This window comes from Acyrthosiphon pisum, chromosome A2 (genome assembly GCF_005508785.2).
Source record: "Acyrthosiphon pisum isolate AL4f chromosome A2, pea_aphid_22Mar2018_4r6ur, whole genome shotgun sequence".
NCBI classification, from domain to species: domain Eukaryota; kingdom Metazoa; phylum Arthropoda; class Insecta; order Hemiptera; family Aphididae; genus Acyrthosiphon; species Acyrthosiphon pisum.
This window is the reverse complement of record NC_042495.1, coordinates 56,465,684-56,481,731: the sequence shown is the minus strand read 5'-3', so window position 1 is coordinate 56,481,731 and position 16,048 is coordinate 56,465,684. Positions and strand designations below refer to the sequence as shown.

At 30.1% G+C, this 16,048-nt stretch overlaps 3 protein-coding genes across 3 annotated transcripts in view; 1 reads left to right on the top strand and 2 right to left on the bottom strand.

The window, feature by feature from the left end:
* Taf13 (transcription initiation factor TFIID subunit 13) overlaps nucleotides 1-3,860 on the bottom strand; it is a 5,451-nt gene extending 1,591 nt beyond the window's left edge. Inside the window, exon 1 of the mRNA NM_001162038.2 lies at nucleotides 3,548-3,860. Coding sequence (NP_001155510.1) covers nucleotides 3,548-3,574 — 27 coding nt within the window. The 5' untranslated portion in view covers nucleotides 3,575-3,860. The remainder of the gene's footprint in view (nucleotides 1-3,547) is intronic.
* LOC100167441 (33 kDa inner dynein arm light chain, axonemal) lies at nucleotides 110-1,678 on the top strand. Its single transcript, XM_001949878.5, has 3 exons — nucleotides 110-870; nucleotides 943-1,212; nucleotides 1,279-1,678. The coding sequence occupies exons 1-3, from the start codon at nucleotides 778-780 to the stop codon at nucleotides 1,639-1,641; spliced, it is 726 nt and encodes a 241-aa protein (XP_001949913.2). The 5' UTR covers nucleotides 110-777; the 3' UTR covers nucleotides 1,642-1,678.
* Nucleotides 3,861-7,527: 3,667 nt separating the features above from the next.
* LOC100167088 (dynein heavy chain 2, axonemal) overlaps nucleotides 7,528-16,048 on the bottom strand; it is a 24,755-nt gene continuing 16,234 nt past the window's right edge. Inside the window, exons 33-46 of the mRNA XM_008183300.3 lie at nucleotides 13,931-14,510; nucleotides 13,421-13,848; nucleotides 12,783-13,158; nucleotides 12,574-12,720; nucleotides 12,196-12,502; nucleotides 11,897-12,113; nucleotides 11,581-11,772; nucleotides 11,200-11,384; nucleotides 10,758-11,097; nucleotides 8,877-9,027; nucleotides 8,427-8,581; nucleotides 8,260-8,355; nucleotides 8,035-8,182; nucleotides 7,528-7,971 (exon numbers count right to left, since the gene is read on the bottom strand). Of these exons, the coding sequence (XP_008181522.3) occupies nucleotides 7,817-7,971; nucleotides 8,035-8,182; nucleotides 8,260-8,355; nucleotides 8,427-8,581; nucleotides 8,877-9,027; nucleotides 10,758-11,097; nucleotides 11,200-11,384; nucleotides 11,581-11,772; nucleotides 11,897-12,113; nucleotides 12,196-12,502; nucleotides 12,574-12,720; nucleotides 12,783-13,158; nucleotides 13,421-13,848; nucleotides 13,931-14,510 (3,477 nt within the window). The 3' untranslated portion in view covers nucleotides 7,528-7,816. The remainder of the gene's footprint in view (nucleotides 7,972-8,034; nucleotides 8,183-8,259; nucleotides 8,356-8,426; nucleotides 8,582-8,876; nucleotides 9,028-10,757; nucleotides 11,098-11,199; nucleotides 11,385-11,580; nucleotides 11,773-11,896; nucleotides 12,114-12,195; nucleotides 12,503-12,573; nucleotides 12,721-12,782; nucleotides 13,159-13,420; nucleotides 13,849-13,930; nucleotides 14,511-16,048) is intronic.

The window sequence follows — 16,048 nt, the reverse complement described above, 5'->3', positions numbered from 1 at the left end:
TTGAGCATCAACGATTTTTCAATATTTTAATTTTCAAGTAAGATATGGGTGTGTAAAATATTATAAATTACAAATGGTCATATCTGGCTTGAAATATTGAAAAATCACCGATGCTCAAGCACAGATAATGTTCTTACCTAAAAGTTTGATAATGGGCCAATTTACTCTAATATCAAAACTAACAGCACACTATTGAAACTGGTGAATGGAAATTTGCAATGTCGTACATCTGAAAGACAGAGACGATAAATGAATGGGTATTTTTGCATTTTTTTATAAACCATTATATACACTTTTTATATAATGCTCAAACCAAACCCCAATATGGCAATATATTCCGAAAAAATATTATTTTACACAAAATATTCTTTAAAATTAAAATATGCTTTTTTATGCTCAGGCTCTAAAAAATTGTATATACCAGTTCATACGAAAATTAATTGTCGAGAAAGCTTATCCAATTGGAGCGGCATACTCTGAACTCTAGTAAAAATATGAAAAAAACATAAAAATCCGGTCTCTACATATAATATATCACAGTCAATAATTATATAATTCATAAATAAATATATTTAAACTTTTATTACTTATGAAAATTATTGATGCTCTTATAATATTATAATGTTAATCAATAACTTTACCATGGAAACTGATATAACGTGCTTAGTGTTTACCAATAGGTTTTCTTTTTCTTCTTCTAATTTGAGTTTTCTTTTGATGTAATCTTTTTAAAGTTTAATCAATTTTATATGAATTTTTATAAATAAATCTACAACAATGGGAGAAAAAATAGTACCACTGGAGATGAATTTAGTACGCTACAGTAATCCAGTAGCAGTTACAGAACGTGAAGAAAAATTGACGAATAAGGTTTGTTATTACTTATTATGATTACAAAATTTAATGTGATGAAAATAAAATTATTTATTTAATAATTAATAGAAACTTGATGGAAAAGACGGTCTAATATCAAATGAAAAAATTAAAGAATGTGATGAAATTTTAAATTGTATTCTACCACCAAGAGAATGGGAAGAAAATGGAAAACAGTGGAGACAAAAAGTTTCAAATCAACCAGCTACTAGAATGGATGTAATCAAGTTGACAGAAATGTTAGATATGAGTTTGCAACATTTACAGGCACGAGAAACGGGTATTTGTCCAATTAGAAGAGCTCTCTATTCTCAGTGTTTTGATGAAATAATCCGTCAGGTTGAAATTATATTGATTAATATGGAACAATCCTCACTTTGACATCAATATTTTTATAATTTTCAGGTCACTATAAATTGTGCAGAACGAGGACTTTTGTTACTGAAAGTCCGCGATGAACTTAAAATGACAATGGATGCTTACCGTTCATTATATGAGAGTAGTATAGCTTTTGGTATAAGGAAGTCATTGTCTGCAGAACATAATAAGCTAGACATGCAAGACCGATTAACTGAATTGGAAGTGGAAAAACAGAAAATCAAGGATGACTTAGCAACCGCAATTGCAAAATATGAAATGGCTCAAAGGCAAGGAACTGAACAACGTATAGCTGAACAACAAAGACACAACGAAGAGATCAACTTTTTGAAAAGATCCAACCAACAGTTAAAAGCTCAGCTTGAAGGAATTATAGCGCCTAAGAAATAGAGCCAATTAGCAACCTAAATAAAATATGTGTAGTTTTTATGGTTATTTATTTTTGGGCAAAGAAGTGAGATTACGTTGAAACTATTCAAAATTTCTCAATTATGGTATTTAATAACTTTTGGCAGTGTGCTACATTTTATCTTACATACCTGAGTTTTGCACATATTATAATAAAGATATGTATAAAATATAAAATTTCGGTTTATATATTATTATATGATTTACTAATTTTGTAGTCAGTTAAAGGTTCAACGTGTATCACATAAGGTCATGTGTTGAACAAGTTTCAAATTAATAAATATTTTTAATTATATAATATTTAATATGAGAGAACGGAACATATGATTTTAAAATTTAACTAGTTAGATTTCATCTTTTAATATTCTGTTTCATTTTGACGGTATTTCGTAAACAATGAAAAAAAATAGCGAGAAATTCAAATCTACTATCAAATCACATCTAGATCTAGTAATCATAATTTTTAAGATTGAATTTTTGAAAAAAAAAATAAAAGATTTGCTCTTACTCCAGTATACAGGGTAAATCATAGGCGTGCGCACAGGGTATGCAGGGTATGCCGCTGCATAGTCTGCGGCTTTATGTGAGGGGCCCATATATAATATACCAAAGCATTTTTGATAATATCTTCTATATTATAAAAAAAAATAATAAAAATTTTAGTTTTCACTTTTCTCGCGACCCGCAAGATAATCTAAATTATTAATACACTAAGGGCCAGTTTAACCGTAGACGGTGCAAAAAGCGTTAACACGTAGATATTGTTTTATAGGTTTTTAAGGTACTAATCTAATATTCTCCATACTTTATATTTATATATTATATAGCTTCTTATGTTGCTTGTTTTTTTAATTGAATAGTAGGTACATAGTGCATTTGAAATTGTCCTGGTGGTTGATATCTTAGATATAGAATATATGTGCAAGGTATTTATGTTGCTGTTTTTATAGTTGAATTTTCTATTTGCTAACATTAAGGTAACTATAATTTATAGGCGCTATAGTCAACATAAATCAAATACAGTGTACAAGTTCAGGCCCATTAATTCACCCTGACAACCCTTCAAATGTTTTAACATCATTTCGACTTGAACTAAAAGAAAGAGTTATTCGAGATCCATATCAACCAGATATTAAATTATTTCCCAGGACAAAAATAAGTCAAAATTATAGAAACTTCCAAAAAAAGTGGTATGATTGTTTTAAATGGTTGGAATACAGTGTATCAAAATATAAAGTCTTTTGTTTTCCTTGCCGTATGTTTTTAAATTCTGGATCAAATTTAGGACAGGCTGATACAATTTGTGAGGGGGCCCTATTTTCCTTATTGCATAACCTGCGAATAAAGTCTGTGCACGCCTATGGGGTAAATGCATGATCAGATAATAAATATAACACTTTTATTATGTGAATTAGATGAGCAACTGCCTTAAAACAGTTAGAACTACATTTAATACCTACCTACATTTTTTAAAAACATGGCTGTAAAAATGTCAAAAAGCCAGCTGTATCGAACTAATATAAAAAGAGGAAAATAATAAAAATCAACATTCTTTTTTTCATGAGAAATAAATTTAAAACCAATAGCTTTTTTATTGTAAACAGATAACATAAAAGGTGATATCATTACAATTTATCCAACATTTAAATATTTAAACTATGCAACTCTAATGGATTGCTATATTTGCTACGCTTTCATTTTGAAATAGAAAATCTGAATGGTTTTATAAATTAAATAATTTACGCACTTTCCCACTATTTGAAAAATGATGTTAGGTAATATATTATTTTCACATTAGAGTTTATTGTAGCAATTATAATTTAAATATTAGAAGTTATGTTATTTTTCATTGTTTATAATATAATTATTGGGTAATGTTGAATATTACCTGGTCAAATACATCTTCCGTAGCCATTTCAAGAACAACGCTGACGAAAAATAGTTACAGTTCTTAAAAATTAACACCATTAATATCAAAATATTCAATACTGTTGTTTATTTGCGACTTTTTGTTTGAAAATAAACAAGACAGTGAATATTCACTCAACTATTAAATTAGTAATATTTAATCATAATAAGATTACCGTAAAGTTGTAGAGTATAATACTTTATAAAGATACACGAAATAAATAATAACTCTCGTCTGGTTGTCTCTCCGTGATAAAGACGCGTGCCGATGGCCGATAGTAGCATAGAACAATGATAGTAGTAAGCTCATATTCGGATTCATAAATTCATTAGTGACCCTGAAATTTTTTCATATCATCGGAATAACATACTGCGCCATCTAGTGGTAGTTTCTAGTAATAACAAACTATTAATTTTGAATAGTCTATAATACAATTATATAATTATATGATTATATGAAATATGAATAATGGCATTAATTATACATTATTATGAAATAAGGTACTAATCGGTTATCGCGATTATATAGGTAATCAATGCTAGTGTCAAATCTTATTAAATACTATCTTAAATCTTAGCTGAAAAAATAATACCGGGAATATCAGATAGTAACTCGGGGTCCGGGGACGGTATGAACTACGAATCAATGATGTGGCGCCGAAAAATGTACTCGGGCCAAAAAAAAATTACAATGGCCCTAAGCCACCCAAGCGGCTACAAGCCTATATTTATTACTGTGATAGAGCTTTTAATACCTTTTCTAATTTATATGGTCTGAACTGTCTGAAGACTCCCCTCAGCCCCCCTCTGATCGCCAGCCACCTTTTAAAAATGTGGTCAGGCCGTGGTATTTTGAAGTCCTCAGAGAAATACTTTGGTTTATCTACATTCTACACCAGTCGGGCAGCGAATTTAAACAGATTTTTTTAAAAACTTATTTTACGTTGTTTTAATAGGTACTTTATAGTACTTTTTTATCCTGTTCAATCTTAATCTGAACAGTAAGTTTTGATTGAAGTGATTAAAAACACAACACAAACACTTTACGTATGTCACTACTCACTATAATAATATAAGTGTTATATTATATTACAAAAAAAAGGTGGATAAGTGGATATCGCTCTCCTGACAGTAGGTTACAAGTGGGTCACTGTATAATGGATGGTATTAAATTTGAATTCAATGATATAATATCATTGTATAAGAAAAACGATTCTGAGCGGAGACGGTATGTCAGTCTAGGTATAAGACATAATATTATATAGTCTATCGTATTAAAAAAAAAAATTGACCTATAATAGGTACCTATAATAAATTCCAAATTAATCATATCACAATATCTATTAGGTACTTATAAGTTATAATGCGTTATACATCAACAACAAACCGTGATACTATCATAGATATATAATAGTATACTTTAGAAGTGTCAAGTATACCCAAGAATAATATTACGCAATCACAACAAAATAACTAAAACAGTTATTCTATGTTTTTAATATGTAATTTCGTCCAAATTTGAACTTAAAATGACTATAAAAATAAACTGTGTAAATGTATTTTTTAGATTTTTTGGTAACACAATTAATTACTTACGTGGAATCTTGTTTTAAATTTTCAAATCTTTGATACAAAAGTTGAACATTTTATACATTTTTAACTACAAAATAATTATTCAAATTTAAATTTGATTAATTTTGTCAAAATTCGATCTTTAAATGCTTATAAAAAACAATTGTGCCTATGTATTTTTAATATTTTTCAACTGCTATTGTAACAATATATCAGGAGCCTTGTATTCAATTTTTACACTTTTTGGCCCAACAGATAAAACTATATTGATATTTATAGAAAAAAAAACTAAAAAAGCAGGTAAGTGGATGTCGCTCTGCTGTAAAGTAGATTACAAGTGGGTCATTGTAATCATTGTATAATGGTTGTATTAGACTTGAATTCAATGATAAATATCATTGTATAAGAAAAACGATTCTGAGCGGAGACGGTTTTGTCAGTCTGGATATTTTATATTTTGTTATTATTTATTTTATCATGTAAGTTGAATTAATATTAAAATATTATAATTTTTTATTTGTTTCTATGGTGATAAACAAAGCGTTAGAAATTAAAATCCCATTTTTAGTGTTTTTTCGTAATTTTCCGGTGGTTTTTCCCGTGGCATTAAATAACTATTGAGAAAATCGAAAAATGACATCTCTAAAGTACCATCTTGATCCAATTTGTTGAAAGATAAGGTACTATATGTTGAAATCGAAACACTTCTTCTGGAAGAAATTTTGTATACAAGATATAAAAAGAAAAGGAAAAAAAAATAAACACCATTGTAAAAACAATAGTTTCCTCGCTCCGCTCAGCAGGCGCGGATCCAAGGGGGGGGGGCAAGGGGCCATGCCCCTGGTGGATTTTCTATTATATCTATTTTCGGCAGCCGATAAAATGTATTGTTTTGCCGATAGCGTTTCGGCCGTGTCCGTTTTCATCGTTCGCCGTTAAAAAGCAAATCTAATCTAATCGAATATTTAAACTTTTTTGATGTTATTATTAATTATCTAATAATTTTATATATTTTATTGTACTGATAAACTGGGATTTAAATAATAATATTTGTCTATTAGCTTACATGATATGTACAATGTTTTTATTAGACTTAGGCTGAAATTTTATTTAACATAATGTATTGTATACTTACTAATTAGTATCAAAGGTTAATATCATAAGCATACAGGTAAGTAACCCATTTTTTTGAGAGATAACAATAACTAAATAATTAATACATATATGTAAAGGTTACTTAAATATATTACTTATTAGCTACTATATAAAGGCCCAAAACTAGCCCATACCCGGCCTGACAGCGGCCCGCTAATGACAAGTGGAGGAAATGCCCCCCCCCCCCCCAAATGACGCCACTGGTTTAGTCCCCCCCTTGAAAACCCATGGGTACGCCACTGACCTAACTTAATTATTTGTAGGTACTTTCAGTTGGTTGATCAGCCAATATTAATACGTATTTCCAGCTTTGTCGATCGACATTTTAACCAATGATAATAATTTAAGTTTAAAAATTAAATTCATTATAAAAAATTTATTGCTGGGCTGGGTCACTTCACTATTGAATATCCGCATATAAGACCCATGTCAAATCCAGAACCATGATATTACACTGCGATAAAAATACCAAATAAAATTATTATTGCGCAATGTAGTTATAAGAAATTCTTACTTTTTACAATCAAGAAAAATAAAATTTGATATTCAAGAAATTTATATTGGGAGAGGGGTGAACCATTAAACCTTACTGCGTAGGTTATCAATAATTAATCTAATGGTACCACAAAGATACATTAATTAACTTAGATGTACTTTACGTATGTAGTATGTAATGCATCCTTACACGTAATAATTAATAGGTGATTCAATATAAGTCGAATAGTTTGGTATAAACCTACTTACTATTTGTCAACTGTTCAGGAGACAAAAAAATTACTTGTATATGAGTTATAACTTATAATTGTTTAAAGTTTGTATGAGTGGAGTAGAGTGGTAGTATGCGGTTACCTCGCAAAATGTTCGTCCACTACTATTCGACTCTTCTATTCTTTAAATACTTAACTACATAACTAATTCATAACTCATAAGTAATAAATTACTCATCGTAAATTCGATTTTTTTGTATAAAAATAGAAAAACATTCTGCTTTGAAATATGAAATGAAAACTGTATGTTGACATTCAAAAAAGTAAAACGCTTAAAAAATTATAAGAATAAAAAATATAAAAAATTTTTTTCTAAAAAAACCATTGTTTTGTAACGACTTTAAACCATAAAAAAATAACATTTTTAAAAACATTAATACTTTTTGAAACAATGAGTGGTTCATGATAAAAGAATCACCTTGTATGAGCTATGAAAATAAATTATATATTATTAATTAAACTTTTAATAAACACGAGTGTCATTGGCTTAAACTAAATATCCCTAATGTATTTAACATTTATTATTAGATGTGTTTATATATATTAAATGTTTATACTTTGATATTTAATATATGTTTACGTGTATTAAATGTTTACACTTTAATATTTAAAATAAAATACAATAAATAAGATACCTACATATCCACCTAAATCTAAATATGGCTACATAGTTTTAGTGAATGTGGAATAAACTACAAATAAACTTTAAAATACAATTTATTTAAAGGCTTAAAGCTCTAATATAATTTAGTAATTTAATTTTCTAAATTTAATAATACTGCTGTAGATCGTTTAATCCAATGATCTGGATGTTGAGACCCACTTTTTAAGCTTAATATGACAGCACATGTATATGTATTGTGTATTTCACTTCGTTTTGGACAATAGTATACTGGACTTTGGTAAAAATCTAAAAACAAAAAGTTATATTGGTACCATATTAAATCCAACTCTTAATATTAATATTTAAAACCTGGGAGACTTCTTTTGCCTTCTACGGGTAAAAAATGTATGATGGGTAATACAGTTATCAATTCTAATGGTGATGGTTCACATAAACACAAATGTTCCTTATCCCAACCAGCGCCTTCCAAATATAGATTATGTATATATACTCCTTTCTAAAAAAAATAAAAAAAATATTAATATACATAAATCGTAAATTGCAATCAAAATATAAAATTGATTATAAGTGTACGTCTGGTGGATTTAGTAAGTCATTCTCTGATATCGGAATAGGTATAAATTCCCAGCTAAGTAAATCTATTTGCACTGAAGACTGTTTTGATTCACTCTGTAAGGTTAAATAAATAAAAATAAAATATTTGAGATGATTTAATAACAAGTTCAGTGCCATTATTTTACCAGTAGTATACAAGTTAAGAAAGCAGTAGGAGAAGTGAAAGCTCCCAACCAAATTGAAACAGGTTGTTGACTTGCGTTTACCAAAGTAGTAAAATATTTTACACGTTCAATTAAATTTTTCATCCACGCACCCAAATTCATTAAGGATGGATATGCTGAAAATAATGTACAAATTCTTATTCTAATTAGTAATTACTGATATTATACTCAAAAGTAAAAAAAAGGTAACTTAAAAATATGTATCTAATCAATACAGCAAGACAATTTCGTGTACCTACCTGTTAATATCAAAGTTTAAATAAAACGAATTACTTTAATTAGTTATTTAATCCATGTTAATATTAAATATTGAAAAATATGTATGTACCTATGCAATATGTTTATGTATATTGTATATAATATTCATAAAATATAAATGTAATAATATATTAATAAAAATTTTGATATTACTTTTTAGCCATTGATCTGGAACTTTGCCATTGTATATTTTTTCAAACATGTTTTCAATATCAAGTGGTATAACCATTAGGCTTGTGATTCCTTTTTCTAATGTCATCAATGTCATTTCCATCTTCTTAAGTAAATTATTATAACACATTGCCTAAAATTAAATTAATACATTTTAAAATTTTAATTAATAATACCATTAGAAAGCGTTTTTGATATTTAAATATTTTATCCGGGTTTTTAACGAATATTGTATGATTTAGTCTTATTATTATCTTTAATGAGCAAAACACGTGTTAATATATTAAGAGGGAGGAACGACTTGTAGCGATTATAATAATTATGTTGTCCAGGATAACTAGACAAATAAGTAATAAATTATAATAATATATAATAAACAAGTATGGTCAGAGATTTAGGGAAAATGTTTATTGCAGTCAAATTTTCTATAATATTATAATCTGTCCCAAAAATGAAACTTGTATGGCTTCAAAAATGTATGTATATACTAGTTATCAAAACAAATTTTCCAAATTTATGTATACCTTGAAATATCATAATATTTTTTTACCGTATATTGTGCAAACAACTTAATGTAATAAAAATTATTATTTTATTGAAAATAGTCTCACTTAATAGTTTTAGAATTAACAATTCTACATTTTTTCTTGTAGTTGTACTTAAAAGTTATATAGGTATTTAATTGGGTTAGGTCCGCAGAGTCCTACCCCCACCTCCACGCGGTGCTGACTGGAAACGGAATTCCGATTCCGGCTAACGGGGGAGGCACAGAAGGCAAACTGTATAAAACCGTACACCAGCGGGTCAACACCAGCGACCAGAGAGGGCCAACATCGCCCTCCAACCACCGACAACAGACCGAAGGCTCGATGCGAAGGCAACCGGAAAGCGGGGACTGAACGGCGACAACACTCAGCGCCTCAGTACTATCATCCGAAACTGTCCCACAGCGGCCCTTCGTGCCCCGGGGCATTAGTAGGACACCCACAGCACGGTTGGTGTCACCGTCCGGGTGATCGCGATTGATAGGAAAAGGCGCTCGGGTCAGTCGCCTCAAGTCTCGGTCGACCGGGCACCCGGTGCACCGAGCAGCACGCAGCTAACATCAGACGGAGGAAACAGAAGGAAAACTGTATAAAACCAAAACACCGGCAGGCAACAGACCAGCGAGGACAAACATCGCCCCCACCTGACAACAACAGCCGAAGACGGACTGGGAGACGAGCGGAAAGCTGCTCCACACTGGCGCACCCACACCCCCAATCACCTCATCCGAAACTGTCCCACAGCGGCAGGAGTGCCTCGGGACACGAGTAGGACCCCACAGTACGGTTGGTCACCGTCCGGGTGATCGCGATTGAGAGTGAGAGGGGCTGTGGCCCAGCGCCAGTGGGCGCCGCAGACCGCAAGGCTCCCAGAAAGACGATACAAGGACAACGGGCAGAAGGAAAACTATGAAACCATCAACGGCGAGACGCGAATTCCACAAGATCCGAAGGAGAAGACGCGAGGTACGAGGTAGAGGCCGGCTGGCTATCAAGCCGGGCCCATAAAACAGCAGAACGAGAAGACAAGACTGGCGGGCAGCGAAGCCGGGTCGAGATTCTTACAAACGCAGGCAGCAGGCCTTCAGCCAACAATGTATATTTCTTAACATGTAAAACTAATTTAAATGTGCGCCCTTAGAGGACAAAGAACATAGGTGTCAAAATTATTATTCATAAATTGTATGTCATTTAATGTATAATAAACGATGGCGGCGTCGCGGAAGTAATGCGCAAGCAATTCCTGCGGCGCCGTCGGTTCCAAACTGAAAAAAAAAGGTATTTAATTGGGTTAAAATTGGAATTAAGTAATAAATACCTCTTGCAAAATGACAGTATTCAATAAACTTCTTTTTATATCAATGTTTTCAACAATAATTTCGTGATTAATTAATGGAGGAATATTTTGAAGGATCTGAGATACTTGAAAAAGCACTTTTTTTTCCTTTTCATTGTCTGATGAGCCATTAAACTGTTTTTGTAAAAATGATAGTGTTTCACATAATGAATAATTTTCTCTCGTTAAATAAATCACATCGGCGTTTGAATGCTGGCCTAACGTCTGAGCTACATCTTCGCAGGGTAATGTTTTTATGAAGTCTTTGTAAGATTGTAAAGTACCATTTTCAGGGACATGACAATTGATCAGTGACGATAACCTTTAAAAAGTAAAATACGAATTGGTTATTAATTGTTATGAATAATATTAAATGTGCTTCGCACAATTGCACGTCAATATATTGATATATTATTATAGGTACTTGTAAAAATTAATTGTAATAGAATTGTCATTGAAAAATTGGTTTATGTATGTGTCCAAAAGTCTTTTATCCCAAATATCAGTTATGTTTCCACCATAAAAGATATTTCCTATTAAATATCGTAATGCAGTCCAGGGAGTTTCTTCGTACTCGTTGAGATAATTGAATAAAATGTTTTCTGATACCTATAATTATAATTTATAAATCACAAAGACATATTGGTATTTTTTGATACATTATGTTGTAATAGATAATTTATTCAACTTTTATATTTCTGGAGAAACGTATGCATACATTGTAGGTACATACAAATCACAAATAATTTGATTTGATCATAATAGTAGGTATATTATGTGATGAATTTTTATCAAAATATTTTACCTTGAAATCGAAATCACTAAAGTCATACATTTTATTCCATCCCAGGCTTAGAAATTTTTTTCTTACAGTTAGTATAGAATGGAAAAAACACAAGTTAAATAGTATTTTTTTGTATTTGCTAGATGCTTGGTTTTGAGAAAATTCCTCTTCGTTAATATTTTGGTATAAAAGCAACAAACTGGATTTTATGTTCTATATAAATAATAAAAAATATTAATAGATTGATAATAGGTGTTTGTAGCTACCTAAATAGTTTTACATATTACTCATATAGGTATAAGAATTTAAATTTTACTATATTTTAAAATTGATTGACCTTGGGTTGTTCAGATGATACTTTTATAGCAGTTTGTAATAATGTTATTGGAAATTTCGGATGTGGCTTAGAACTTAGCCACAATTTAAAGTCTGGATGGGTGTTACCATCTTGCATAATTTCAATTATTTTATCTAACTGCGGCATCCATGTTGATAGGAGGTGGCAATTCGAGAGAAATATCCATTGACCTTCTTTTTGTGCAGTTTTAATCAAGCTATATTCATTTATATAAAATATTTAAAACACGTAATTCATCATAGTAATAATAGTTATCAATTAAAAATAATAAGAATTACTTGGTGGCAATTGACTCTTGACCATTGCCTAAAGATAGAGATTGAAATTTTTCTTTCTTATTGTAATTTTTAATCAAGTGTGTTAACATATTTGTCGGATCAGAACCCGGGGACAAAATAAAAATCAAACAATTAGTATTATTTAGATCATTTAAAATTTGTTTGAAATCCACGACTGGGGTCTCAGTAAATTGACGTCCAAGATTCTTTGATAGAAAATGTTTGATGGAAAATGATAATCGATCTAATCGTAAGCTTCTTATAAATAGAATACGCTGAAATAAATTACATTTATTTTCCCATGGACCTATAATGATACAAAGTTATTATGAGCATGCTTGATGGATGTTTATAAATGTAAATTGTATTAAAGCTTACCAACGAGTTTTAGATTTTCTGGATCCGAGGACAAGTACCACGTATTCCACTCAGTTGAACATTTTTCAAATGATTTTTCTACATCATGAAAATCTGGAAAGCTACTTAACGCCAAAATGTTATCCCAACATATTGCAGGTAACCAGTCTAAAAAGATATAAATATTATTTTTGCACAGTGGTCGTTTATATTGTAAAAGTTATTTATACCCGGGCGTTTTGTCGTAAATAGCTGTTTTTCTTGTCTTTCATTTGGTTTAATTCCACCGTTCAATAAGAATTCAAATTCATTTTCATTAATTTTATTTTCCGTAATCAATATTTTAGTACATATTTGGAACGAAAAAAGCAACTTATGGCGTTCGAACAATCCACGACAGATGTTTTCGTAAACTGCATATGTGTGATGTTCATTTAAATTATCAATCCTTTCGATAAGTTGTTCTGCTGCGTTGCTCTTTTTAATTGAATTTTTAAATAATTCGGTATAAAAATCCAACGAAAACTGATACATTGGGTTCAATTTATCTAGGTCATTGATAATAAAATACAGTATGGTGGCACGTTTGGCACACGGTCTATAGCCCTAAAAAATATAAATATTATTGAAAACGATCAACGCCTATATATACTTAAATATAACATAAATAAAATAAAAATAACTATATTTTGTGGGTTTTTATGTCTGTGTATTCGCGATAACTTGTGTTAGAATATAAATTTACTATGGCACTGAGCGGTGACAACAGTAAAAACAATATTGTTTTATTAAAAATTTAATTCGTATTTTTTGAAACGATTTCGATATCAACGCGTTAAAATAAATACAATAATTGATAACATTTTACCTCTCGAGCTATGTAGATTTCCGCTTGACTAGCTAAAGAGCTTTGAAGACGTTCTTTCACTATGCTAAATGTCGCTTTCGAAGATCTTAAAGTTAGGAGAAGTTGTTCATTTTCTAATAATGAGCATTCACTGTCATCCAATAATTTAAGCAACTCATCTTGTAAGTCAACTAGACATCTTTTATCTTTTTCAATATTTATGATCGTATTATCTCTAAGCTCTTCTAAACCAGGGTTTTCTACATTGACTAAAATTTTTAATAATTGTTCTTCTAGACCTTCCTCTGTAATAGCGAAATCGACAACTGTAGTCCTTAATATTATTTCAGATAAATAATAACAATCTTTTATTCTTGTAGTAATGAAAAGTCTAAAACGTTCATTGTAGGGTAATAGTTTACTACCTATTCGTATAAAAAGTTTATTCCCTATAACAAAATAAATATATTTATTAATTTATTAAAAATGTCTACATTTTAATAAAATTGTTTTTTATTTTTAGTTACTAACTTTGTTTCAAAATAGATCTAGATAATATTGAAATTATAAGTGGATCGACATTTTCAAAATCAATTTGTATCAAAGTCGGATAACCGTTTTGTAGGGCAATTTCTAAATTCTGCATACTATTTTTTGATCTATAATCAATAATTTTTAATCCATTATCCAATTCAATATTTTTAATCCATCTCCATGCTTGACTTTGTGGATCTATTATGAATGGATATCTATAACTTTGGCTAATGATAATACCATTTTCTAAACTAAATCTATCATTGGATAATCCGTGGTTGTTCCAGTTTCTGATTGTTGTTGGATTCGTTAAAAATAAAGTAACTTCAAAGTTGGGGTTGTTAAGAGCTCCATTTTCTCTTATAATTTGTAACCATAAATTCATTATAATCTCTCGAGATTTAAACCTAAACGGTCCCATGTATGATACAAACGCAGTACTTAAAACACAATCTCCTGGTAAATAATCATATTCCTTGTCGATTTGACTTAATGTTTTACTCCACTTCATTCTTTCTTTGGATAATCCATCGATTAGTTTTGTAGCTTTTTCCAAATTGCTTTTTAATTCTTCAGCCTATTTTAATTAAACTTAATCAAAATTAATTATGTACGTATTTAATTATACTAATTTAATCACTGTAAACTCATTTACGTTTTATCTGAATTTAATTTTATAAAACAAGATGTTCATTGTTCATAGCTTATACGATTTTTGTATTTACATTTTATAGATACCTGTCATCTAGATAAAACAGTTTTTTTTAACATGGTACACGTTATAACTTATAATATATTATACCAGCTGACACCGTGCACTTCGTTGCTCATTAAAAATGCCAACTCTGTATGATTCAAACTTTAATCAATTCGTTATTTAATATCCAATGTAAAGGTGTATACAATTGTCCACTATTTCTATTATACCTGTTACCAATGATGACAATTATTTATAAACAAAAAATATTTCTATTGACCATCGTGAATCTTGAATACTTGAAGAAAACCACTTTAAAATACGAATTTTGGAAAGTTATTTCTTAGTGCACACACACGGTGATACGAAAGCGCAGTGAAAATTTCAAGTCTCTAACTATCATTGTTTAGGCTCTACGTTGATCAGTCAGACAGTTAGTCAGGACAGGTTCAGTTATATTATATTATAGCCATATTTCTACTATTATAATTTACAATAATTATAATCTGTAGAGTGTAACCAATGGCCACTATTTATAAATAAAAACAAATTTCCAATTCCCGTCATGAATCTTAATATCCCTGTTTGACAACCTCCTCAAAATTTGATTATCCGAAAATCCTTTCTTATTGCACATCTATATCATCAGAGAAATTTATATTCCAATCTTCAAGTATGTACGTTTTGTAGTTTATGCGGTGTATCGATGAGTGAGTGAATGGTATTTGGCTTTTAGATAAGTTATATTATAATGATAAATACGATAGTATAGTTGCTAAGAATTGTATTATCTTTAATATTGTATGTATTTAAAGGATGTCCGATACACTCATAAACGCCCAGACCAAACCACTAGGCTTAGAGACTTGAAATGTTGGTGGTATGTACCTCGGTGTAGTGATGTAGTGGTGAGATACAGTGGCGTATTTAGGAATTTGTTATGGGGAGGGTCCAGATAATTTTCAGAAAACAGAGCCGTGGGGGGGCAAAGCCTCCCACACCACCCAATTACTCTTTATTAAATAAATATACCATATTTATAAGACGATTTAAAATTTTCGAGTTTTTAATTGGTATTAAATAATAATATGTACAAAAAAAGTTTAAAAAAGCAGGTAAGTGGATGTTGCTCTACTGTACAGTAGGTTACAAGTGGGTCAATGTATGATGGATTGTATTGCACTTGAATTCAATGATATAATATCATTGTAAAAGGAAAACGATTCTGAGCGGAGATGGTTTGTCAGTCTGGATATTTTATATTGTTATTATTTATTATAGCCCGTAAGTTGAATTAATATTGAAATATATTTTTTCTTTATATTCTCTATTTTAGATTCTGAGTGGAACGATGAATGTATTGATTTAACAAATGATGTGTGTTTTTTTATTTTTTTTTTTTTATTTTTTTTTGTGTC